This window comes from Mycteria americana, chromosome 11, assembly GCF_035582795.1.
Source record: "Mycteria americana isolate JAX WOST 10 ecotype Jacksonville Zoo and Gardens chromosome 11, USCA_MyAme_1.0, whole genome shotgun sequence".
Lineage (NCBI taxonomy): Eukaryota > Metazoa > Chordata > Aves > Ciconiiformes > Ciconiidae > Mycteria > Mycteria americana.
The window spans coordinates 20,627,227-20,653,054 of NC_134375.1; the positions used below are offsets into that span (position 1 = coordinate 20,627,227).

At 46.1% G+C, this 25,828-nt stretch overlaps 1 protein-coding gene across 5 annotated transcripts; it reads right to left on the reverse strand.

Moving 5' to 3' along the window:
• Positions 1-501: 501 nt before the first annotated feature.
• Positions 502-25,308, reverse strand: QRICH1 (glutamine rich 1). 5 transcript variants are annotated; one of them, XM_075514528.1, is made up of 13 exons: positions 25,176-25,296; positions 23,994-24,054; positions 22,624-22,843; positions 20,094-20,423; positions 10,440-11,459; positions 6,665-6,842; positions 5,890-6,044; positions 4,954-5,068; positions 3,522-3,630; positions 3,016-3,167; positions 2,221-2,311; positions 1,236-1,429; positions 502-944 (listed from the first exon to the last, which is right to left on the reverse strand). In XM_075514528.1, exons 4-12 carry the CDS (start codon positions 20,400-20,402, stop codon positions 1,237-1,239), a joined length of 2,322 nt encoding a protein of 773 aa, XP_075370643.1. In that variant the 5' UTR covers positions 20,403-20,423; positions 22,624-22,843; positions 23,994-24,054; positions 25,176-25,296; the 3' UTR covers positions 502-944; position 1,236. The 5 variants fall into 5 exon arrangements, with proteins under 5 accessions (XP_075370643.1, XP_075370644.1, XP_075370641.1 ...); XM_075514529.1 differs by having other exon boundaries at positions 23,994-24,102; positions 25,176-25,280; XM_075514526.1 differs by lacking the exon at positions 22,624-22,843.
• Between the last annotated feature and the right edge of the window lie 520 nt (positions 25,309-25,828).

The following is a 25,828-nucleotide window of genomic DNA, read 5'->3' on the forward strand; positions in this document are numbered from 1 at the left end:
AGCAAGGCAAGGCTACAGGGCTGGGGTTTATGATCATGAACAATGCCAGGAGCTACACAGCTGTGTTAAAACTGTGAAAAGGCTGTTAAATGGCAGGAGTAAGCCATGTGCTGCTCCTGGAAGGCCTTTTCCCTCCAACACCCCTCCATCATGCTGTTGGTGTGTAAAGGTTTGTAAAGGTGGGGAGAGGGGGATTTGCCTAGGGGTGAAGCCTCACAGGCTGGCCACAGAACATTAGGACAGTCTGATCTGGTCTCACAGATCCCATGTTCCTAGCCTGACACTGAGCTTCCATCAGCAAGCAGACATTCAGGTCCTTCAACAGAAGTTAATCCCCTTCTACCTTCCTAATTTGTAGGTGTGAAAGAAGTCCAGTGGAGTCGAGCTGGAAAGCACAAACAGGGATGAAAACAACCAGTTTGCATACTGATCTTTGTATAATGACCCCCCCCACCCTCACAGCTCACTCTTCCCCAAATAAAGACACATTGTTCAATGGCATGTTGAAAAGACGTGCTCGTCATTCTTAATAAACAACTAGAGTAAGAATACATAAGAGAAACAGGGTGGTATCTTTATATGATACACAAGTGTATGTTACAAGAATTCCATCAGGCACAGGAGCCTCAAGGTTTAAGGCCTCAATGTTAGGCCAAAAAAGAAGAGTGTGGTAAAGTTTGCACTTTTAACATCTAAAAATGTCACTTAAAGGTCTGAATAGAAATCGTTGGTTTGTTTTTTTGTATAAATCACAATTGCAGTTCACTCTCTCCTCTTCCTTCCAAGATAACAGCAAATTAACGTCCAAGCACAAGAAAAGAAGATGCCTGCCTCTCCTCCACTGGCTGAGCAGGTCCATCCATCATTCTGTGCCCTCTAGGCTGCACGTGCTCCAAGGAGACAGAGGCCCCAGCCATCCAGGCCAATCCTGTAGTTCATGTTTTCTACATCATAAAAAAAACCAGAGTCAACCAGCAGCTTTCCACAGCTCCCAGCTCGCAGGGGATATGCAGCCTCCAATGGTTCCAACAGTTTGGTGTGTTGGGTAGGATACACAATGGGTAGGTTTTCCTTTAGATTCTTTTAAAGAGAAGAAGCCTAAAAGGGCTTCATAACTACACCAATAAAAAACCAAAAACTTAGGCATCTCCTTTAGTGTAAAAGTCTGTACAATTTATCTTTGCTTGTCCCTCCCCCGTCACCCCGCCCCACCCCTTCCGAGCCAAGAAGGATGCCTTAGTGCATGGTGCTGGCATTAGCCACGGCAATAGCTTCCTGAATCTCTCGTATCACCAGGATCCGGGTGAGCATCTGCTCCATCTGCTCTCTGCTGATCGGCTGGATGGAATACCAGATAGGGCTGTTGGGGGCCACCACTGGCTCCGGTGTCAAGTAAAACGTGTCATTCCGGCCTTTCACACTCTGGGGGCTGTGTGAGGAAGATCAGAAATAACCAGACTAACAGAATGTCCTGGGAGGGAGAGACCACCACTGTCCTCACCCCAGGCTTCACAAATCCTGACAGTGAACATCTGGCTGATGAGTCATGAAAGTATGGAGTTACATCTAGGGGCAACAGTGGCCCCAAAGCTTTTAGGCCATGCCAAGGTTAAAAAGCCATGGTGATGACTACAAGAAAGTAATTTTTATTTCACACTGTTAAGTATAACAGAGACGTGGCTTCAGGGGTCTGTCAGAGTGAAGCAAGGATGGGGTCTGTGCACATCCAGGGTAGCTACAGACCCATCTGTGCAGAGGAATGTTTACATTCATTAGCAGAGTCATCCCCATTTAGACGAGAGTCCTTTGAGGCTCCCTCCAATCTCCATAGCAAGTCCTCATTTTTGTTCAGAAGCCGATTTGAATAGGACCCTAATCTCATCTCAAGTAGTGGATGCTTCTGGATGACTTGCTCACAAGTCACAGGCAGAAAAGTGAGCTCATGCCAACACAGCAAACCTCCGGAGTGAGTACGAGATTAAGAGCAGCCAGTTCACAAATCAGGATTTGTCTCTTAAATACCACAGAAGTTCAACTTATGTGCCATCAGAGGAAATTCCACCCTCTCACATCAACACCCCTCCCCATTTAAGTGAATGTATGCAAATGTAGAAAACTGTGCCAGCAATAAAACACAGCCCTGAAAAGTAGGCCAGCCACAAGATGCAGCTTAACAGTCACAGAAGACAAGCAACCGTACACACGAACAAGAGCTCTCACCATTTGAAGAGGTAGAAGTCATACAGCTTTATCGGACACCTCAGGGGGTTCTCTGGATTCTCAGTCTGCTCTGCATACATGTCATCTGTAACTACAAACCAGCCCCCCAGAAGTCTGTCAGACACGCTGTATAAGTACAGCAAACTGAGCAGTGCCATACAGCCTCAGCACTCTGAAGCACCTTGTCACCATGCAAGAGCTGGCAAGAGACATACGGCTGTTCCAGGGCAGAGGCACCTGGTTATAAATGCTCAAAGCATTACATGGAGAGCTTGCTTTATCCCAAGGCTACTGAATCACAACCCATCCATATCCTTCTTTCCATTTCTCCTCTACCTGTGCCCAAAATGAGAGAAACCTCACTACTGAGACTGCAATGCCTCAGCTAAATCCTGAGTCTGTGCTTTTAAGAGGACGGATTGTACTTACATATGGATTCTACACGGGTTCACATGAGTCAAGATAAAAGAAGCCCTCCCAAAGAAGTTTCTCCCTCTGTTCATACGCACTTACACCCAAATAGCCCCTTTGCCCATAAAAAACAAAAGTAACGAAAAAAGTTATCCTTAGCTCTTGAGGAGTCCTATATGCCTCAGGTAAGGTACGTCCCCAGGCTTATTACTAGAAGGTACCATGGTCTCTCAGACAGAACGCACAGAAAACTCATGCTGCTAGGCTGAAGGTAATCGGCAGAGCCTTGAGTTCTCGTGGCCCTACCTGCAGACATCTCCAGGTTCATCCACTTCCTTCAAGCCCAGTAAGTAAATATTCCCAAAGAAAACTTCCAGACACTACCTTTCTGTCCTGTCTGGTGTATGGCAGGAGCCTTCATATAGCGGATACTCGTGCTTTTATCCTTGGGATTAGAAGGGTTCTTCTTGGTCTGCCTCAACACCTTGGAGAAGGCCAGCTTCATGTGCTGGTCTACTGTTTTCAACAGGAAGTATCTGAGCAGCAAGAAGAGAACACAGGACATTCAGAGGCAAGTAAAGTACACAGTCACCACAGTGAGGTAGTTATCTTTACTCATCATGAGCCAGCTGAAGCTCAAACCAACACTGAGTTAGAGACTGTTCCAGCAGCAAAGCATGCAACAGCCACAAGTTCAGCTTCCCCTCTACTAGCTCATTTCGTTGTTGTACTGCATCTCCTTTGCCTGATGGGGCTGCAAGAAGGCTCTGTGTGTAACCATTCAAAATTCATGATTTCACCCTAATCCAGTGCAGCAGTTTCCTACCGACCCTGTCAAGGTGTTTGAAGTTCTTTTATTCCCCAAGATTCCCAAAGACCCAAGTACTTACTTTGTATTAAAAAACATCAGTGTAGTGAGCAAGGTGGAAGGGGAGTGAGCTCCTAGCTGCTTACACTCCCACAGCATCTCTTCTGTTACATGACTGGAGAGGACATAACCTGCAACAATCAGAAGTCAGCATCACGCCAGGAGACAGTCACAGCAGGAACACAGGCAGCATTTTATAGTCTCTAAGTATTGGAGAACATATAAATCTTAGGGGAAGGAGGAGGAGGAGATCCTCACTGATGTCAAGATTCACTACTGTGCAAATAACTAAGTAGCAGGTACAGTTAGGAAACACTTGTATACATACGTCAACCTCTAGTTGCGGAGAGTATGCTTCTGCAATACGCCTATACATCCCAGCCCAGAGAGAAATAAACATGCACTTAAACAGCTTTTAATTAATGGCTTGACTCCAATGCAGATGCTCCTAATCCAATAATATGTGAGAGCAGGCAGGCCACTGTAACAAATCAGCTCTTGGCCCTGTGCGCAGCTTCAGTCAGCACACAGTGCCAAGTGATGTATTTGGACACGAGTAATCCTTTGATTCTCAGATTTTTTTTCCTTTGTGTAGAATAGAAATACTATACTCCAAATACACAGATAAACAGAAAAACAGACAGCAGTATGAACTCCAGGGCTTGTGAAATGACAAAGCACAGATCAAACAGTCAGAGTGAAAAACAATAGGATTCCAAAACTCACAATGCTACTTAGCCATCTAGCCTGTAACATCAGCTACCTTTCTGAACACAAGCAATAGCTTCTTCACTGACATCTAATCAGATCAAAGGGAATGAAGTAATGAGAAACCAGGTTTCTGTGCTCTGAAAATGCAATTCCTAATCTAGTTCTCATATGCAACTCTGTCAAAATCTGTCTCTTCTGGAACTGCTCCCCCCACCCCTGTTGGCATCATCTTCTAAACACAGGGTTGAGATGAGCTGCATTTGATTGCAGCATTCGAGGCTCTAATCACCATTGTTTTTTTCTTTGACACTTAGTTGGTCCTGCAGACTGTATCCATCTGGCTACATGGCAACATGACAGCGTTGTATTATCTCCCAAAGTAACAATACATATTAGAGGCAAGATGTATTAGTACTACAGATGAGGAAGCTTGATTCAGATCAAGGATCAGCTGGCTTCCAAGTAAGCCAATCTCATGACACTACAAAGCCCCAATCTGCCTTCTGATGGGTGATACGTGATAGACAAATAATCCTCAACCACAGTCAGAGCTAGAACCTGACATGTGCAATAACCCCAGCATTCACTACAGACACAACATTCTTCTCCCTGACTGGTATGAGCTGTCCTAGGGACATTAAGTACTTGGAAAGGGTTGCTATTCAGACTATACTCATGCTGTAGTTCAGTTTAAACATTCCAAAATCCGGAAAGTTTTAAAGTTCTTAAACAAAAGTTCTTACCAAGAGGGGAAACGCGGGGCTGTACGTCCTTGAGAACTTCATGCAGCCATTCAGTGAACCGAATATAGTAGAGATCTGAGAAGATGTCATCTACTCGGCCATTTTCAAAGAGATACTGTAAGAGATTCACAACACAGTCCAGTCCAGTGGTAGTGAGTATATTCCTCAGACCAGACCTTATCCCTAAGAGCCCACGTACCCGGTCAGTCAAGCATTTTACAGCACAGCACTGAAGCCTAATACATTCTACTTAGAAGAGTGAGGACCCTTGCACCAAGGCCAGTACAGGGTAGGTAATCTCACTTACTGTCATGGGAATGCCAAGACAGAAAGGAAAAACTGTCTTAGAAAATAAAGCTGCTTGAATTTCACCTTTTATTTCAAGTGTGTTCACTGGAAGTTATTTCATATGACTGTCCTTTGGACACTACTTTTTCAGGTTAAGGAGAGAGATGCTCAAATCTCCTACCAGTTTAGCTCTGTTCCTGCAGCTCTTCCAGAACACGCACTAATATTACCAGCTCAGACTTCCCACACCACACAAAGCTAAGTTCTTGCCTGTTAAAGCTTCAACTAGATCAAGTTTTGACATTGACAACTTCCTCAAACATCATCCAACCCCCCTCCCCCTGCCAAAAAGGCTAAAAGGATTTATTATTCTCACCATGATACTGAACTCGGTTATTAACAATTCTTCACTAACTTAACACAGTAGGTGAAAGCATTGCTATGCACCAATTATACTTCATCTGGTTTTTGTTGTTGTTGGGATTTTTTTTGTTTTGTTTTTTTTTAAAGCAAAGAGACTTTTTTTCTTATCAAATTGTTGGGAAGCTTAATAGAAGCCACAGTCTCCATTTTTGTAACAGAGAATCCTCCCTATACATGCTGACAACACGGACAGCTCTGCTGCACATATAGCTGTCCTCCCCCTACCTTCTGAATACACAGGAAGATATAGTAGAGCACATCTGGATCATAGGGTTCACCATCACCATTTCGAGCTTCTCGTGTCATTAAGCATAGACCATAATTCAGCTCAGCCACAGCTGAAGAGATGAGATCTTCCTGGAACCTCAGCAGCTGACGCCCTGGAAAAACAAAACAAAGCCATATTAAGCCATAAAGCCATATTATTTCCCAATCTTTCAGAAATGATTTCCCACATCTCCAGCTTTGCCATTCTATCTGGCAGGCCCAGTACTACCTCATTCTCCCAGTATAATAAAGCAAGCTGAAATAAATCAGGATCTTAGGCTGTCAGATCTACTAAAAGATAAACGGGCAAGAATCTGACAGGAAGACTCTCTGCCCTGCCAACTGAGTGACTATTGCCTTCTTTTACTATGTCCACAATGAAATGCTGCCCTGCAGCAATAGAGAAACAGCAGCTCTGTGACTGCTCTACCAGCTCAGCTGGCATTCACAGCCATTTTGTTCATCCATGCACCACAGTCATACAGTGCCCTTCTCTACTGCTACCAGCCTAGGTTCTCGAGTTGGCTCAGCATAGAGCTAATACCTCCCTTGGAACATGTCCTATGGCAGTGGGAGCATGCAATAATTAGCATTGCAGAGTAAATCAGAGTTTAAATTTAAAAACAATCACTGATTGAACAAAGGTGTTTTCCAGAGTGGTAAACAGCTAACATTTTAGTCACTCCTGATCCTACTTGAAAGGAAAGAAAGCCCATGTTGTCATGACACATACTTCCAATGGGTGCTAGCCTATTTTGGGCTTCTTTTTCCAGCTCTGCATTCTTGGTCTGCGCCCAGCTTTTCCACACTTCAAGCCCTTCTTCTGGCTTCAGAGAGTTTGGAAGTAGAAGTTCAGGTGAAGTCTGTGGCTGCGGCTGTGGTTCAACTTCAGCAACCTGAACAGTTTGAGCCTATGGAAGAAAACATTTTCGTTTACATATACACTTTGATATGTAACAGTTCGACAAAAAACAAGTAATGCTGCACTACCTCTAGCCCCAGAGTATCAGCCTTTTATAACGCTCCTCTCTAACAAGAAATTAAGCCAAAGAACGCAACTTTTGCTGTCTAACCTGAATTACTGCTTGCAAAAGAGTGTTTGTCTCTCCAAGAACACTTTTAGTTTGAATGGACATATCTATAACCCCTTTAGAAAATCCACACAACCTGCAATTTAATGCATTTAGAAGTCCTGCAGAACATCAATAGCAGACCTAACAGCCACAAGCTGTTCTTGCTGCAGTACCATTAAGAAGCCAGCCAGTATGTTCAAAAGCAAGGATCTTCATAGGGCTAAAGTCCTCTCAACAACAGACTTATGGTCTCCCCTCAAACCCTGAAACAGATGACTATCGATTCTGAAGCCCTGTTTGCTCCGATGCATTCTTCTGGGCTTCAGCCAACTTGTCACTCTGAACCACCACTAAAGTCCATCATCTCACTACAACAAGAGCAGCCCAAGGCCCCTCACAGACATAGCAGCTACAGAGACCACCAGCCCCTGGCAGGGAAGAACAGCAAGGTGCCATCAGCTTTACTGACCACTGCTGCTCCAAACCTAGACTGCCCTGAGCAAGGTTCTGGGTACGATTGCGTGTTGTACACTGCTACACTGCTAGCATCCTTCCCCACCCTTGCCCATCGAGGGCAGGCTCTCTTCATTATTCAGCACATAACAGGCAGACAGAATAGGTATGCTCTGTTCTTATCGTCAACAGCTGATAAGATTAATTCATTTGTAAGAGGTTTAAAGTAGTAACAGACTAGAACACCAGCGTCAAAACATTAATTCAGTTGCAATGAAATGCTCTCAAACTACCAAATACAGCTATGGACTAGCTGCTGTTCTGTGAAGAGCTACTGTATGACCTACTACAGACCTAAAAGGTCTCCAGACCCTTTGGAAGTTTACTTTGCAGCAGGACCTTAAGTCACCAAGAATTACTACCTCAAACTGAAATTTATTTTACAGGCAACTGATGGCACCTATCCAGAAAGAGCAGCAAGCCCTCCAGCTGCACTCACTCTGCATTCTTCACTACAGCTTCTCAATCCCATGCCACAGAAAGTCTCACGGCTACCTCAATTAAGATTAAGTGGAAGCTTTACAGCCCTTAGTCAAATTCTCACTGGCACCCTGAATGTTACAGAGATAGCAATTCTTACATCAAAACAGTCTTGCTTTCTCCTTCTTAAGAGCCACCCCAAAAAGCAAGGTTTTGTTATAATGAAGTAACTTTTCCTTTGATACTGCCAAGTGTCAATCATCAGTGAAAGCTGCTCTGACAGTACCAGAGACCATAATGAAAATGGCACAGAGACTTTAGTAATATCTGTACCTTACTCAGTATAACAAAAAAACAGCTGAAGAGACAAAGCCTGCAAGAGCCTGACTGGAGCTTTCTGACTGCCTCTGTTGGTTTTTCTTTTTTTGCATCAGCTCTTAATAGCTCTTTGCTTATCAGCCGCTGCATCACCAGCAGCATCTACCATGGCTGCAGAGGGAGACTATGACCGAAAGGGCCCAGCTTTTATCAAGGCAGGTGGCGACAATGTTTTAAGCTGTCAAGCAAGCAAGTTGTCCTGTCTTAAAGAGGACAGGAGCCCAAGGGTGAAATGACACCTTGTCCTCGTAGGAGCTAGGACTGAGCCTCCACTCTCCTCCAGAGTGCTGCCCCATTGCGCTCTGGAGAGCGGAAAGCTTTTCAGGGCCAACCACCTCCGTCAGCCCAACCTAAATGGCAATCTTCTGCCCTGACCTCACAGACACCTTGTCCAGTGTGAAGGCAGGCACACAGGCTGAAGTGGCAGTTGCTTCTTAACTGAATTACATTTTTCACAAACAGAGCAAAATAGCTGCAACTTGCCCAGATCCCACAGCAGCACAATGCCAGAGGACAGCGTGGGGCAAGCAGACAAATTCCTTCTCAGTCTCACAGTTGTAAGAGGGACAACCCCCAAAAGTTTGGTGTTCACCTACAGTAGCTTCATTGCCCCCTTAGAGGAAGAACGTATACCTCCTGGACCTGTCTCTGTGTTTAGGGGCTTATGCAACATCCAGTACTCCAGAGAATTAGGATCAGAAAACTGTCCGATACCCAAGAATTGCAGACCACCGTGCACAAGAATACATGGCATTAGTAGAAGGTTTACAAGTAACCATTAAAGAAACTATAGAGTTAATACCTCGGAAAGGATCCCAAGAATGTGGCTCATGCTCTTAAAAGACCCTAGAATAAGTCTAAAAATCCTGTTTAGCAGAAAGGCAAGAACTTCTATCAACTTAGTTTGTTCAAGTAGCTGAAAGCAATGAAGTGATCTCTGAAGTACCAATACAGGGAAAAGATGAGCTACAGAAGGCTCTTTGAACATGACAAAACAAAAACAACCCAACCCAACAAAACCCCATGCATTACAAGACCCATAAGCTGTAGCTTAAAGTACAGCTTTACGAAAGAGGGCATCCAGCACCTGAAAGTTATCAAGAGATGTAGGGAGCCCTTTTCAATGAAGACCTTGGTGGGCTACAGCCCTCAATCAACTCAGAAACAATCAGACATAACTACAAAAAGTAATCTTTCTTGTCTCAGTGCTTACTGATGACGTAGAGGGCATATACGCCTTTATAAAGCCAACAGTGTTATTTATAAACTGGAAAGAATTTATAACAACATTTATGCTAGCAGACTTGGATATTTTTGCCCTCATTCCATTCAGCAAAAACAGGCTCTGACAGATCAATCACTTTTCACTTTCTGGTAATAAAAGATAAATTACATCCATTTGCACATATAAGAGAGGCCATTAATAGCCCTAATTATTCAAGTTTTAAAAGCAAATTCAAAATAATCTATGGCTTAAAGTTAGCAACAAAGCCTTTAAAAAAATAGCAACAGATTTGGCTGCCAGGTTTGCCAAGCACTATGTAGAGATGCTTACTTGCCACTGCTCGTTACTGTGCCTTTGCACGCCAGGCATTTAGCAGAAGCAGGACATGGTGTTACCGATAGGTACACCTGATCCATGAAGTCTGCTCACAACTAGTCAGATTTCGACACTTTACCCGGGCACTGGATCTGCTGTGGACTCCATGTGCTGCATAACACAAAGTAACTGCTAACTAGGTGACTACTATATTTGCACACCTTACTTTGCTGCAATCACCCCTGCTTTTCCAGTGCAACCCCTAGAACAGCTCAGGAGAAGACTGCAGACCTCAGAATACCTGCTATAAAGAGGCTAGCAATGAGTATGTATCTATTAATTTACACTACGAAGATCAGGACTGAATTTCTTTTGGGAAGTTTTGTATCCTGTAATTACGTACCAACATTAACACATCGCAGTCCTCCACCTATCAGGAGTCAAATGCCCTACGTCATGCCCAGGCTACTGGGACAGACACATCTCTGCTTCCTAGATACCAGCTGTCTGCTGACATCCTCCCTCTCCACAACATTCGCAAGTTGTTAATCACAGACTGAGACCGAGAAGCAGTTTTAACTTACTGAGCAAGTGACTTGTAGCTGCTGCTGCTGCTGCCCCTGCTCTTGGGGCGTGGGCTGCTGCTGTTGCTGCTGCGGGTCCCATATGTGCACCGTCTGTGCTGTATTCTGGTACGTCCCTGCCACAGCCTGCACTGCCACTGGAATGTGGATGTTGCCATTCATAAACTGCGCTGGAAAGAGCGAATTAGCAAGAGTCTGCACCACTTCCTCGTGAGAGTTCTTCACTACTGAAGTACTTCCCACCATCTTATCCTTGTCGTCTTCCAGCTTCACGGTAGCCAGTGTCGTTGGCGAGCCACTGACGTGGACGGCATTGTAGGCCTCCTGAGGGATGGCGATGTGGGTTATGTTTTGCTGCTGAAGGTCACCACGTGGTTGAGCAGAGTAAACAGGGATGGTCCAAGTCTCTCCAGTGGGGCTAGTAATGGTCCCAGTGGCACTGTACAGGTGGGCACTGTCCACTGTTAACAAGTCTGGCCTTAAAGAGACATAACTTTGCTGCTGGCCCTGAGGAATGGCCAGCACTGTGGCAACTGGCTGCCCTGAAATAGCATACGATACAGTAATAGGCATATCCACTTTACGTTTCTTCACTGGCTGAAGGACACTGGCAGTGCTGATTCGTCGCTCTCCCTCTCGTGGAGAGCCTTGTTGAGAAGGTGGAGGTGACAGTGCCCCAACTGTTTGGATCTGGATCTGCTGGCCACCAGTAATGGCCTGTCCTGCCACAAGCTGGGCCTGGATCTGCTGGTGTTGTATGTGTTCCTCCTGTATCTCTGCAGCCTGGATCTGTTGGGCAGTCTGCACATGCTGCACTTGGATTTGAGCTGCCTGCAGCTGAGATGGGCTGGGGCTCTGAAGAGATTGACTCTGTATTGTCTGGGACGCCTGCTGCTGCGCCTGGCCTTGGATCTGCACTTGGACCTGTATTGGTTGCTCCGAAGCCTGATGGACAGTGAGCTGCGGAGAGAGCTGCTGGGCGGAGACCTGCTGCGGTGACTGCTGGACCTGGACCTGAACCTGCAACGACACCAATTCAGCAGTTAGAGATCAGCAAGTGTCAGTGATTCAACAGGGGGGCCACCAACAGAGATGGTCCGTCACTGGAGGTCTATCCTCTGGGTCTTTTACGCTCATTTTTATGAATCCATATATTAATCCATTAGTAAAGACCTCAGGAAAATGAAGCCAAGTTACTCTAGAAGTGCCTGGCTGATAACAGCAATACGGTAGAGGATGTGTTTGCTCAGCGTTGCACATGACCACACTTCTCCGCACAGACAGAACAGCGCATGAGCTGCACCTCCATCCTCAAAGCTCTGTGGGCTCAAGCCAACAGATTGCATCCTTGGAAGCCAAGAGAGTCTTCAGAGCTATTTGCATTGCTAAAATGTTATTTCAGCATAGGCCTTGCAATAGCAAGACTTTAAGGTCATGCACATTACAGTTCTGATATTAAATCTATCTTGCTACAAAATGCAGAAGCTCGCCTCATTCTTACCATGCTCTAAAGACTGTTTTACTGCTTTCAACCCCAGTCCCCCAAATGGCCGCAGGATCACTTGCCAGTGACAGGCAGTAAGAAATATGGGTAAGCTGAAACCAGCACTTGGCTCTTTCCACATAAAGCACAGAAATATTATTTTGAAACCAACCGCTAATAGTAACGCTACACAAGCGGGTGTCAACATAGAAGGTTGCAAGTTCAACCTGAATCTTTGTCATGCACTAAGGGGCAACACTGCAGCATTTTTTTTTTAAACTTCAGAAGTATTTCTTTGGCAGCGATAATTAAAAACAATTCTTTTTTCATTATTTACTTATTCCATTTCATTCAATTTATTGTCCAAATTACTCAGTTGTATTTTCTAGCTCATGCACTTACACAATGCTGAATAACATGGACGAAATACATTAAGACTTGGATCCAAACACAGTTCCTTTTATTTTAGGGGAAAAAAATAAATCACACCCTCTCACATCAATGCTCACTGATCCAAGCTCTGTCACACTATCTAGCAGCAGTCCAGGAGCAGACTTAAAGCTAGGAGTCAGAAGTAGCCCCCAACACAAGTTCAGGGCTCAGCAACTTCACATTCTAGGCCTCGAACCCAACCCAGCTGGTATCTTCACTCCCAGGGCACCATGTGAGGTCTGCTCTCCTCATCCAGACACTTTACCACTTTGCCCCCAACATTTACACAGCCACTCTGTTGCATTTGCCTTGTCCTAGAAGTGGTATCCCAGGTTTCCATGATCATCTGCTTCTCCAGGCTTCCTTAACGCTATATCTTAAGGGAGGGAATTAATTACTCAACCTCTCCTTTCAAATCCAACTGAGAGATGTAGAGCTTTATTAGTGGCATCTGAGGGCCATATGAAGTTTGAAGCCAACACAGATTTATTTAGTTGCAAAACTATGTCTTCCTACTCATGTTCTCTCACCCTCTTCTACCTCACTTTCTAGAGTCAGTCAAGCCAACATAGCATTTGCACAGAGATGCCATACTAGCCAGCCTGACAACACCAAAAAGAACTACCACGCAGGTCTCCATTGTGCAAATACACAAAGTCTCACTTCCCAACATCACCTCTAAGAAGTCTTAAAAAATGGTAAGGATTCATTTGCAGCCAATTAAGAGTTACGCAAAATGCACCACTTGCAGACCAGTTTTATAAGTCATCTCCTGTTAAGAACTAATTCTATTCCCAGGAAGTTTACAGGCTCCTGCTGGGAGCTATATGCACTATACTGTAATCCAGATGACGTGGACTTTCTATAATAATTTCCTGCAAGGTAACAAGAAACATATGACCTTGTGTCAGCACGACAGTTTAAAAAGCTGCATCAATGAGTGATTTGATCAGGCAGTTAATTGAAAAAGATGAAGTCACCTATGGGATGCTGCTTCAGTTCTATTTGATACTCTTATCATACTGCCCTACAGCACAAGTACTGCCTTGGGCAAACAGGCCCAAGCACAGATCCCAGTTCTTAAGAGTTCAGTTTAAGAAAGCCAGTTTCAATTACACCACTAGGGCAAGTATTCTCCAAAATATCCAACTTTTAAAAATCACTAATATAGTCCTTAGTATTAATTTAAGTCCTTGTTCAAAAGATTACCTGCAAGGCAAAGGCCCAAGACTGGACAAACTAAAATGCATTATTGCACTGATATATTTTCAGTTTCACACAAGAAACGTTTGCTTTATCTGCTAGGATTCAAAATCATGTCACAGAAAGAGGTAAACATGTTATCCTGTACTTCTGCAGTGTATTTTCAGAATCTGCACAGGTTGACCGACAACACCTTAAAAGTACCCCCACCTTCTTTCCATGCAAAATTTTACATTACAGTTTCTGTTACTGCTGTAACATATACCAAGTAAACACTATATTTTTTTGGTAGCAGTAAGAATTGAAAGTCTGCTCCTGTGTTGAAACAATTTTATCACATAAGTGCAATTAGAAAGGTAATGGAATAGGTTAAACAAGAGGCTTTGTCAGCAAGAGGGGCACAGTCTAAGAACAGACCCGACAAGAGAGCATTTTCTTCCTTCTGCTTTTATAGAACAGACTGTTTCAGTTGGAAGGGACCTACAGTAACATCTAGTCCAACTGCCTGACTACTTCAGGGCTGACCATAAGCTAAAGCATGTTATTAAGGCCATTGTCCAAATGCCTCTCAGACACTGACAGGCTTGGGGCATCAACCACCTCTCTAGGAAGCCTGCTCCGGTGTTTGACCACCCCCTCGGTAAAGAAATGCTCCCTAATGTCCAGTCTAAACCTCCCCTGGCGCAGCTTTGAACCATTAACCGTTTTAGAGCCTGAGCCTACTGTCTCTAAAAGTCATGGGCAACTTCCACCACTTTCAGCAGGTGAGCAAACATGACCTGAGGCCCTACAATACTCCCCTGGGACTAAATCCTAACCCCTACAACCAGGATGCCTTGCTACTGCTTTAGAGTTCACACAATGTTACTGTTAACACCCAAAGAATGAGTCCAGACCCAAACAAGATGAAGGGGTCAGACTCCAGAATCACTGGAAGTTCTCCATGCTGCAAATTGCAGACATCATGCTTCTAACTAAAGACAGCTCCTATTTAAAAGGATATTGGAGCTCAACCTACCGTGCATTACGCCTCCCTTGTGAATTACACATCCATTTTTAACAACCGTATTTTGCAGTAGATCCCTCCCTATTTTCAAGTAGGTTGTACCCAGGAGTGCTACAAGCATTCATTTCAGACTTACAGACTTCAACCCAGTCTGAGCCCAGAGCTTCTTACGTTGACCTCATTGTCTAACTCGCTATCTGAGAAAAAAAGGACGACGAATTACACTAAACATCATCAGCGGTTGACTTTTAAAAAGACTCTGCACAAAGAGGAATGCTTTAAATTTACAGGCCAAGACCAACAGGGAGGACTTTAAATCTTCACCTTATGCTGAAGATTAAAGCAAGAACATGTTATGCTGGGAATTCCTGGGTTATACTGGTGCAAGAGAGGAACATGCCAAGTTACCAGTACTGAAAAACTGCCTATTGCCAGAAGTTTGGATCTAACAGCATGAAAACAATCACTTCCCAGCAGGCTACCATCACACAGAGAAATGCCTTTTTACCATAAAATAGCTAGAAGTTGGACCAAGTACTAGATGACTAGAGAATCAAAAGCGTTAGAAGTCAGCCCTGCATCGTAACAGGAAGGCAGAACTCAATTTTTAAGATTCCCCTAAAGGAAATCTTCTGTCACATTAAGCTCAAAAACATATTCTGTCTAGAACTGAGCACATGCAAAGAGAAAATAAGTAACTCCACAAGCATGAGAACAGCCGAAGCCTGGTTTCCAAAAGTTTTTTTTTTCCTCATGGTTGACAGACTAACTACAACCAACTTAAGTAGGATTCATAATGTCTGCCCTGTGCAGATTCTCTGCCCAACAAGTAATCAGACTGCAGAACCGCAGTTCTGAAACAATTAAGTTGAAAGAATTCCCAAGCAAAAAAATCTCATCTGTGGGCTGACTGGATTACCTAATATTTCCTAAAACCTAACTCCAAATGAGCACGCATACCAACTCTTGCCTGCATGGATTTTCTGGTATCTAGCTTGCCCTAGAGCACCCGACAGGCTCTTAAATACCTCTTTTCACAAACACATCTTGGTTTCTGACACTACGTTTACACTAGCAAGTAGTAGGATACACCAAGAGCAGATCTTCAGAGCAAGACTGAAGACCTACTAATGTGTCCACGCTACACATTCCAGAAGACTATTTCAAACTTAGGTCTAGTCTTGCCCACCAGCCAAGCTAGACAAACACCTAGACACAACAAGACCACATCTTATGGCTTAGTTTTGTCTGAAGGGAATCCCAAATGACAGGCTCCAAACATAGGAGAGGTAAGTGAGGGCAGGTGGAAAACTTGTTGCAGGAAGGAAGCTCCAAATCCCCCCCAGAAGTAATGTAGCTGCACCTCAAACTTCCACACCCGAGCAAGCCGACCAAAGTCAAACACTTGGACAAAAAGTTAGTGAGAGCAGGTGAAGAGCATTCTCATAATTATTTTTTAGCCCAATTTAAGGAAAGAAGGCTTAAAATACACTTCCCTCAACAACAGTCCTAAGCTAAAGCAACTCCAGCATTAAAAACTAACACAGTAATAAAGAGTTCCTTGTAACATTATGCCAGAAAGCATACATACAAGTACAAAACAGATCTGAGGTATACAGTAGGTGAAAAGACTGATCACTGAAGTAGCAGGAAATGTTGGAACTTGTTATTCAACTACTTTACAGGAAGTCCTTTGCTATCTATCTAAGTAAACAAGGTCTATGGAGAGTGTACAAATCAGCTTTTCAGAACAACTGCCAGACAGATTCTCGCTCCAGGTTTTTCCTCTGCTCATTTATCAACATCAGAGAGAGAATTCCACAGGCCAAATTAGGCCTTGTGTGTGTTTGAACAGTTACAATATCAAGATTATGTTGTCAAGCTGTACGCTGGGGCAGGCCTAGGACAGTTAAAACATGTGAACCAGGGAAAACAAAACAGCTTACCTCTCAAAGAGGAACCTACTTCCACATATAAGAAGGTGCTACCTTGAAAACACCACTCTTGACTATAACCATTCTTTGAAGTGGCACACATAGCCCTAGCAAATGCTAATTAGTACTAGCTGCTAGTACCTTATTGGGATGCTTTTCAAAGGTAAGCAAATTAGGAGCCCTACCTCCAGGCTAAACTTCAGAACCAAGACTGGGGATGGGGAAGCTGCATACAGCAGAAGTGAAGGAAAGGTGAAGGAAAGGCTCTTCTATGCAGAGCCAGAGATAAGATTTTCTTCTGAGCTACTTAAGGGCATCTCTCCCTGCCTTATGTCATTAATAATGCCCAACTTCCTATAATGGTCTGAAGTCACAGTGCAGACTGGGGGAAGACTGAAAAAGTACAAGCTGAGCAGCAAACACATAAGGAACTGAGCAATTAGAAAGGCACGAAAGTCCTTTTTTATGCAGGCATTTAACCATTCCCAATATAGTTCTGCGATCTTGCTCACCTGTAGCATCCTCTGCTCAAGCCCTGTCCAAGAAGCTCTTGCCACCTAGCCATCAGACTCTGTCTTAATACAAAGCTGAAATCGAGGATCTTCCCCACATGCACTGTATGTATCCTAAGCAAAAATACTTTCTGTCCTCTGATATTCTTTCAGTTAAATCTTCTTGCAGAAGAGGAAGAGGTGCAAGAGGTTCACTGAGCTCTGTGGAAAGACCACATTCAGTAAGCAAGTCAGTGCTAACACCTCTTCTCCCTGGCATCATCCATTCGATGGCCTCAATGCACAAGACCAACCAGCAACAATCCACCAAAGGCAGAGCTGGACTTGGCTGGAGCCAAGCCCTTCGCAACCATCCCCTGATGCAGCACAGGATATGACAACTTGACATACTAAACTCCTTCTTAGGATCGCTAATGGCACCGCTGTGATATTGGGCATTGAAAGAACTCAAAGACACTTGTACAGTAGCACTGACTAGTATATAACCCAACGGTTGCATCCACTCAGCCTTTAAAATAAACATTTGGCAACAGTTTGTTGAACCTTTTAGGCAAGAAAACCCTAAGGTGACAACTTCTTCAAAGAGGAAATTTATTTTGCCAGCATAAATAAAAGGAGCAAGCAGTCACGCACTGTCTTTGGTTGTTCACAGCAAGTAAAATCTAGAATGAAACCTGAGCATCGTCTGTCTATCTTTATGATCGTAAGGTTGTCATCAGCACTTGCAACCGTGAGGTCACCTGACTGGTCATATTATTAGTCACCTTCAGCACTACTGTCACACTGCCAGACATAAGCGTAGTCATTCAAAGGGTCTTTCACTGATTTGCAATTGGATTAGCAAGAACTAAAGAGATTATCAAGTACTGGGATGACATAAGTTTGATTAAAAGCTAAGAGGCTTCAGCAGATGACCAAAATTTCTCATAATACAACACAAGCAGTATTTTAGCAAAGTGAGCCAGCTGGATCAGGTGCACTGCTCTAGCGGAACACTGTCACCCCAGAGGCACAACAAAATACAGCTTTGTTTAGACACCGTGCTCTGCTACTGCCGCCACAGCGACAGTCTTGAGACAAGTGAACACTAAATCATGGGTTTAACATAAATCATGTCTCGATAAGAAATCCTGAAAGACAGAAAAACACTCTTGCAAAGGGGTAAAGACATTCCTCTCCACCCCATCCTCGCAAAAAAGTAAGGCTAATTCATTCACTTCAAGATAATTGTGAGCTAGCTGCTCAAATACGCATGAACCCAGTTGCACTGCTGATGCACAAAAGCTGCAGCCATATCTAGAACGAGGATGTGTGGCCTAAGCGTTCTGGGGGCTTGTAACATCCTAAAGTGAGCAGCAGGGTAGCAACACAAACACTAATTATGATCTGTACTGACAGATGTGAAAGCAGGTATTTTAAAGCAGAGTCACAACAAAAACAAGGGGGAGAGAGTAGACAACTTTCTTTACGAAAGCTGTTGAAATCTTGACTTTCATCAGATGTTTTTTCACACTCCTCAGGGTGCAGGCCATTCAGTTTAAAAAAAAAAAAAGGAACAGGCCTCTGTCAGCAACTCTATGGTTATTTTCAAGAAGGTCAGAAGATTATTTTTCTCTGGAGCGTATGATATACAACCTCCCTCCCTATCTCTGTTACTAGAAGCCTTGCAAGGGTCTAGTTCTGAAAGGAGGTAGGGGGAAGAAGAAGAGAAAAAAAAAAAAAGATATTCCTTCTGACTTTTACAATTGGTTTGGGGGCCTTGCACATCTTCAAGGCCAAGGCACCCAAAAAAGCCAAGCCTCCTAGTTCTTCTACTGAACTTCTCCCAAAAAATGTGCTAGCTGGCAGAACCAAAAGCACCCTTGATCAGTTTTAATAGACTCATGCAGAGATCCAAGTCACGTCTGTGAGACTAGAGGCTTTTATTCTTCAAAAGCCTTGCGACACAAGTTACTGTAGGGCAACAGGTTACAGAAGTCCCAGTAAAGCATTCATTTACTCAATAGAGAGAGTAACTGGAGATGAGTTACCCAGTGAAAGAGCTAAGTTTGCCTTTGCTGTAGAATAAAAGCACACAAGTGAGCTGTTAGCACAAGTCTACTGCACTGCAGCAAGTTCACACTACCTTATCTCCAGTAATTTTTGTCTCCATACCTTCATTTGTTGCAAAAGAGGAAAGCTCACAACTTTACATTCATGCTACAGAAGGCAGAAAGATTCAAATCTGAAGTGTATCAGAATTACAGCTGTAGAGAAAGTTCAGCTGTTTGGAGACATATCATAAGAGAACCTTAGTAAACGCCCTGCCACCTATAAACTCTTCAATTTAAGAAATGTGTTTGAGGACCAAAGCAGTTATCCTAAGTTACATCTTTGGTTTTCCCCCCCTTGTACTGGATTTAATGCTCATTAAATCACCCCCTGGTACTGCTCACTTAATACTCAATACAAATTACTGTAATACCTATTAAAAAAACTAGAGAAGGCTCCTTCCACTGTGCAAAGGGATAATGTACCTTGACACATACGCATCTTTTAGAGTTCCTTTCCTGAAAGGCATCTCCCCCGGTTCATGAGGTAAGTTGACATCCCTGTATTTTCCCCGACTTAAAAGTTGGTTCAAGAACTACAACTTTGAGAATGTTCAAGCAAAATCATTTAAAGATTATTGATTTCATTAAAAAAAACTGAAGGCGAGTTAGCTCCCATGACCACCCAGAACAACCAGATAAAGTAAGGCCAGCAGAGGGAGGTGGTATTTATAGCAGCTTCACACAGAGTGCAAGGCTTTAGGGAGCCGTGTACATGCCAGAACTGTCAACCATTTCTCCAATAGGTTACACCACTACATTGCTATGTATGCTACTCCTGCTACAGCAGGGCTCAATGGAGGCACGGGCAAGAGAGAAATTTACTACCAAATTCCTTAAATGAAAGGGAAATAGTGCTGTTCTATATAAAGTTAATTGGCCCTGCTTCTTAAGTGCTTGCCTGTGTTTTCAGGTTAGATAGTAGCTGGCTCTGAACACTACTCCATGGGTTAGCAAGTCATATATACGTTTAGAGAATACTGAAGACTCTTACCTGGACTTGCTGGGGTTGCTGAACCTGTATTTGCTGCTCTGGCTGAGTTTGCTGCTGGACACTGGTTGTCACAGGACAAGCAAGTTCAAGCAAAGACCCAGCCACCTCTGTGCTGTCTGTGTAAATGCAGTTGCCACCCTGCTGATACACCATTGTGGTGGTGGCCGTCTGCTGAAACTCCTGCAGAGCTTCCGGCCCCTTGGAAGCAAGGGAGTCCAGAAACTCCTTCATCCTGTGCTGAGGGATCGTTCGCGCCTTCACACGGATGTATTCTTCAAAGGAAATGGTGTTCTCCAGAGAATTATTCATATTGCAAGGTCCTTAGGGTTCCTTAAGGAAAAAGAAAGTTAAAGTCTTAACTACAGCGCTCCTTTGATGCAAGGATATTCCCAACTCCAGTAACTAACATCTCATACCGAGCACCGTATGAAAACTAGCAAACACGCACAGCCAGATGCCGGAGACAGATGCTTTAGTTTTACGAGGCATCTTGTGCTACTACACATTTCTCAGATTAACCCTTAGCAGCTCAGAGAAGTCTGAACGATAACCAGGTGTAACTGTGATACTGTTCAAAGAGCTCACTGCCATGTAAAATCTTCTAGCGTTGTACTTCACCCAGACCAGGCGAGTCCCATAACAGACGAAACCAAGTCACACATTTCATTCGTTTGCAGCATGCAGTATTAGCGAGAGAAGCTTAGAAATCAATATCTGTGGCCCTGCTTCGCAGCCACAGAGGTGGGAGAGCTGAGCAGTATGTTCTATCAGGCCATGCAGTTCTATTCTAGGCAGCTAATGGGAAGCACAACGGAAGAGCATCAGATGCAGCATTCAGCCCACTGCTATTAGGACTAGGACAGCCTTATCGATTCAAACATAGCAAGCAAAAGGACAGTGCTAGAATCAAGAGATTCCTCAAACAGGGAACTACACACATGGAGAAACAGCTCTGGACATGACAAAGGCAACAGCAGCATCAGTTCTTCACGTCCTTTTAATATAGAAAGAGGTTAACATGAAACATGCCGTGTATGAAGACAAAAAGAGAGAGAGAAAAAGAAAGCGGATGATCGGGGAGGAAGTGAGAGCAAGGAAGAAAACCAACAAAAAGATGACTCCACCTGAGAACATTAGAAAGCTCTAGGGTATACTCTGACAGCATTCTTCTCTTACTGACTTATCTTGTTTAAACCCACAAATTGTTTCTGCAGTGAGTATACTGGTTGTTTCTAAGGCACTAATTAGTCTTGATAAAGGATAAATAGATTTGAGCTATAACCAGACACTGAAATGGTTGTGAAAAGATGTGAAACAGCACAAGATTAGGACTAGAAGAGATGATTCAGTACTACTAGATCAAGCTGCGGAAAGGAGGAAAAAGGGACAAACATCACTATATGTACATTATGACTGTGGTTCTAAAGAGAATAGGTACAAAAGCAGAACCTTTTACATCATTTTACCACGATTTAACAAAGTGGAACCAAGACAGAAATATGTGGTTGAACATAAGACTGCAACAGCCTGTGTGAAAGCAGTTCTAGGCTCTCAGTGGCACCCAAACGTATCCCACAAGTCCAGCTCCAATTCCCACCAAAATCAGTGGGAGCTAGAGCAAATTCTAACCACTCTTTACTGTTACGTGACAGCAGTCTAAACACACAGAAGTTTTTGTTTACATGGGAGGAGGTTCATGGCTAGTGCATTGGACCAGGCTCACAGGAGAAAGAATGAGTATCAAAGGTAAGGGGACCACACATGAGGCAACTTGCGCTGTATCTATAGTTTCTAGAGTTATTAAGCAACGTTTGTTGCTGTATGAGATTACTACAGAAAATATTCTCAAAACATGCATCAATGTTTAGTAAAAAGCACCAGCTAACAGCGTTTACTTGGTAAATCCAACAACTCTGTAAAAATCAGCATACAGAAGCTCCTGTAGAGCCCACAGCTGGACAGAAAAACAATTCTCCTGCCTTTCAGAGATTCTGAGCTGACACATTTTCAAGCCAGCTCTGCATGATAGAGCCAGTAAGACTATTCACTTAGTTGCTGAGCGTGGTTTCCTCCAGGAGCCACCCAAGAGCACCCTACACCTCTACAGGACACATTATTAACCCCTTCCCAGGTGACCGCATGTCCAGGGTGAAACCAATAGAGAACAACCTTGTTAATGCATCCTCAGCAACTCAGACAGGACCTACACCAGGCACACTTGAATGTGTTTTGCACCTAATGGTAAGAGGCTCCATTACATACTCTGAAGCTGGAAAACAGATTTTGAGCTATCAACTTGTCCCCATTTTCTACTTGGAACTTGCGAATATTTGACTTCAGTACTGCAGTGAGGCTTTCAGAACAGCATAATCATTTTGCACGTCCACTCTGAGGTGCACTGGCAGACCCAGCTTTCAGAGGGAAGACTCTTCTGAGGAATAAAGCCTCAAGGATGCCACACTGGGAACCCAGATGTGAACATTACAGGTGCTCTTTGACAGGTAGCTGCTGCTGAATAGGATGGGCTCACCTCTCAGCAAAGGTCCTGCCTTCTTCCTTGCTCCTGCATTGGTGCTTATTATGTTGGAATGGCTCAGGGAATAGCTATTTGCTTTCTGTTAATCTTGTCAAGGGAGAAGTGGGGAGGCCAGCAGGCCACTGTCTTCAACAGCAGCTATCCATGAGCCATCACTTTTACTTTTGGAACTCCATCCGTTCTATCAAGAGCTGCTCACACATACATTGTGTTCCTGTGCAGGAGAAACCAGAAGCCACCAGAAACCCAGGCGCGTAAGCAGCAGGCCCAAAAATCAAGAAGAGGTCCACCACCAAATCACCACCTACCTCTTCCAACCACCAGGAAGCAGAATAAACACAGCACTAATTTCTTAGATATAAATCCTTCACCCTGCTTTGCTGCTCCATCTTAATTAGTTCTTTTTAGCATCAAAATCAAGAGCCTACTAGGCCATTCTTCCCCCTACTAGCAAACCTTCCTCTGTCACAAGCTGTCAGAAGGACTCTCTCTTCTCGCATGAAAAAGTCTTCCTTTGTATTTGCTTGAAGTTACTACACTGAGAGCCACTAACGCCTAAACCAGTGAAACGCTCATCTGAGCCACTGCAGCACTTGAAGTCCCAAGCGTGGATCAGAATCCCACTGTGCCACGCGGTATTTGTTCTGCTCCGGAACAGCAGCAGGATCTTCCCTACAGCTTTTCCCTACAGCTCTCCAACTCTGGCAATCAGAAGGGAGCTAAAGACACCACAGGTAACAGTGTGGGCTGGACTAAGTTTCTCCCAGATTCGCTCCTGTCGGTTTGAAGGCTGCTTGGGGTTATTTAACTAAAAGCACTGAACCACTCAAAACTGCACTTCACAAAACCCTACACAGCAGCAGAGGTACCAGGTCTAGATGAAGATTAAGGAAAGTAATGCTGTACTCCCAGAAATTTTATTTATTAAAACTAAACCCACCTGCATTTATGACGGAAAACCTCTTTAAGGCTCAAGTGTGCATTCAACAGGTTTTTGTAGGGCAACACACACAGCTTGCTGCTGCAGTCACCACTTTTACTGTTAGTTATTAAAAGATACTAATTTACGCATTCCATTTGTCCCGCAGACACGCAGTAGAAACAGCAAACACCCATCCTCGCTAGATCTTGGCGGCATGTTTTTAATACTGCATTTTAAAATAAAAAAAGAGCATCCAGGCAATAAGCTTTCTCCAATAAAGGAAGGTAATTCCTCCCTGTTCAGCATAACTGCATTTTTTCCAGGAAAACAGTTCAAGAAACTCTTTGAAGATCATGAGCACATACGGTTAGTTCATAAAACTTAGACTGAGGTTACTGAAAACACACACACAACTTGCAGCATGTGGACAATCTGGACTCACCAGTCACCATGTTGCATGTATTTCTGCTGCTCTTGTCCTGAGCTCTTAGACTTGTAACGTTCTGGAGAAGACAGAACAAAGAAGCCCTTTCCATCCCCAGTTCCTCTTTCTTTATTAAAGCCATTTTATTTTTAGTATGTATTCCATTAAGAAAAAAAAAAAAAATCAGAAAAGAAAAACGTGATCATCCACGCAGCTAGCAGCTCCTGCTGAAGAATTGCGAGGTGCCCAATTCCTAACCATCGTATCCCTCAGCCTGGTAAGTGTTACTAGGAACGAGTGTGTGAGCACTTCTGTCACAGGGCGCAGAGCGCTCGCACCGTGCGGTGACAGGCGCGGCGCAGCCGGTGACACCGGAGTTACTGGAAGACAGAACTTAGAACAAGGCAGCAGCAGTGACCGTATCCAGAGGCCCCCCCCCCTCCTCCCCCCGCAGGCGTTCCCGGCCGAGCGGCCGCGGCCCGGCGCTGCCCCGAGGCCCGGGACAGACGGGAGCGACGCAGACCGCCCCGCCACCCAGCCCAGACGAGGCAAAGCTCCATATTTAGCCCCTGAGATCATCGGCCGAGGCTCAGCCTCTCCCCTGCTCGAGCGGGGCATGCGGAGCCCGCGGGGCTTCCTCCTGCGGCACGGCCGGCCCCCGCCCGCCGGAGCCCAGCGCTGCCCGGGCCGCTCCCCGCCGCCTTTGTTCCCCAGCGGGGCAGCCGGGCCCGGGCCCGCGGGAGGCGCCGCGCCGCGCCCCCCCGCCGCAGGAGCCATGTTGGGGGCTTCGCCGGCGACGGCGGCCGCCGAGGGCCGCGCCGCGCAGAGGCCGAGGCCGCGCCTTCCGGTGCGCGCTGCCGCCGCCCGTGCCCGCGCGGGGAAGCGGCCGCCCCACGGGGGGGGGGGGGGGGGGGGGGGGGGGGGGCGGGGGGGAGGGGCGGGGACGCGCCCGGTGCAGGGAGGGGGGCGAGCAGGGGGCGCGCCCCGCGCGTGCACGGCCAAGCTGCGCGCGTCCCCGCGCCGCCCCCTTCCCTTCCCTCTCCTCCCCTCCCCCTCCCCGCCGGGCCCGCGCCGCCCCCGGAACCGCCGCCGCCTCCCCCCCGCGCCCGACGGGAGGCCCCGCCCGGCCCCGCCGCCGCCGCGCACCCCCCCCGGCCCGACGGCCCCGCTGCGCCGCGGCGCGTCCCGGCCCCGCCTCACCCCGGCCCCGCTGCCGCCGTCGCCTCGCGCCGCCGCCGCCTCGGCCCCGAGTCTTTTCCCCTCACAGCTCCCTGGGCGCCATCTTACATTCAACCCCCCGCAGCCAATCAGCGCATGGCTCCGGCCTCGCGAGAGCTCGGCCCCCAAGTCCCGCGAGAGCTCGGCGCCCGGGCCCTCCCCGCACCTTAAAGGGGCCGCGCCCCGAGGGGAGGGGGAGGGGGCGGCCGCCGGGGGGCGCCCTTGCCGGGGGGACGCGCGCGGGGCCGGGGGCCGGGACACGCGGGGGGCGACGGCCCCGGCAGGGGCGGGGACAGCCCCCGGTCGCGGCCGTGGAGCTCGGGACGCCACCGGCACGCGTGGCCGCGGGGCACCGCCGGCCGAGGGGTCCCGCGCAGCCGCCCCGCTGCTCCGCGCCAGGCGGGGACGGTCCGGCCGCCACCTCCACGCAGCAGCCGGGGCGAGGCCCCGCGCCGTCCCACGGGTGGGCGAGACCCCAATGCGGGGGCTCTCCGGGAAGGGCGTCGGGGCCTCCGCGGCCGGTACCGGCGGGGGCTGCGCCGTGCCCCTGCCCCTGGGCGGGACCGCGGGGCGAAGGGTCCCCCGTGGGGGTGAAGGGTTCCCCGCACCGTGGGCCGGGCTGGGGCTGCTTTAAT

What these genes read in the sequence shown, in the direction of transcription:
- QRICH1 (XM_075514527.1), bottom strand. Translation starts at nt 20,402, where the DNA reads ATGAATAATTCTCTGGAGAACACCATTTCCTTTGAAGAATACATCCGT. An exon ending in TAGGCTAGCACCCATTGGAA is followed by an intron (nt 6,045 to 6,664) that starts GTATGTGTCATG and finishes TTGTTTTTCCAG; the next exon opens with GGCGTCAGCTGCTGAGGTTC. An exon ending in TCTTCCTGTGTATTCAGAAG is followed by an intron (nt 5,069 to 5,889) that starts GTAGGGGGAGGA and finishes AATCTCTTACAG; the next exon opens with TATCTCTTTGAAAATGGCCG.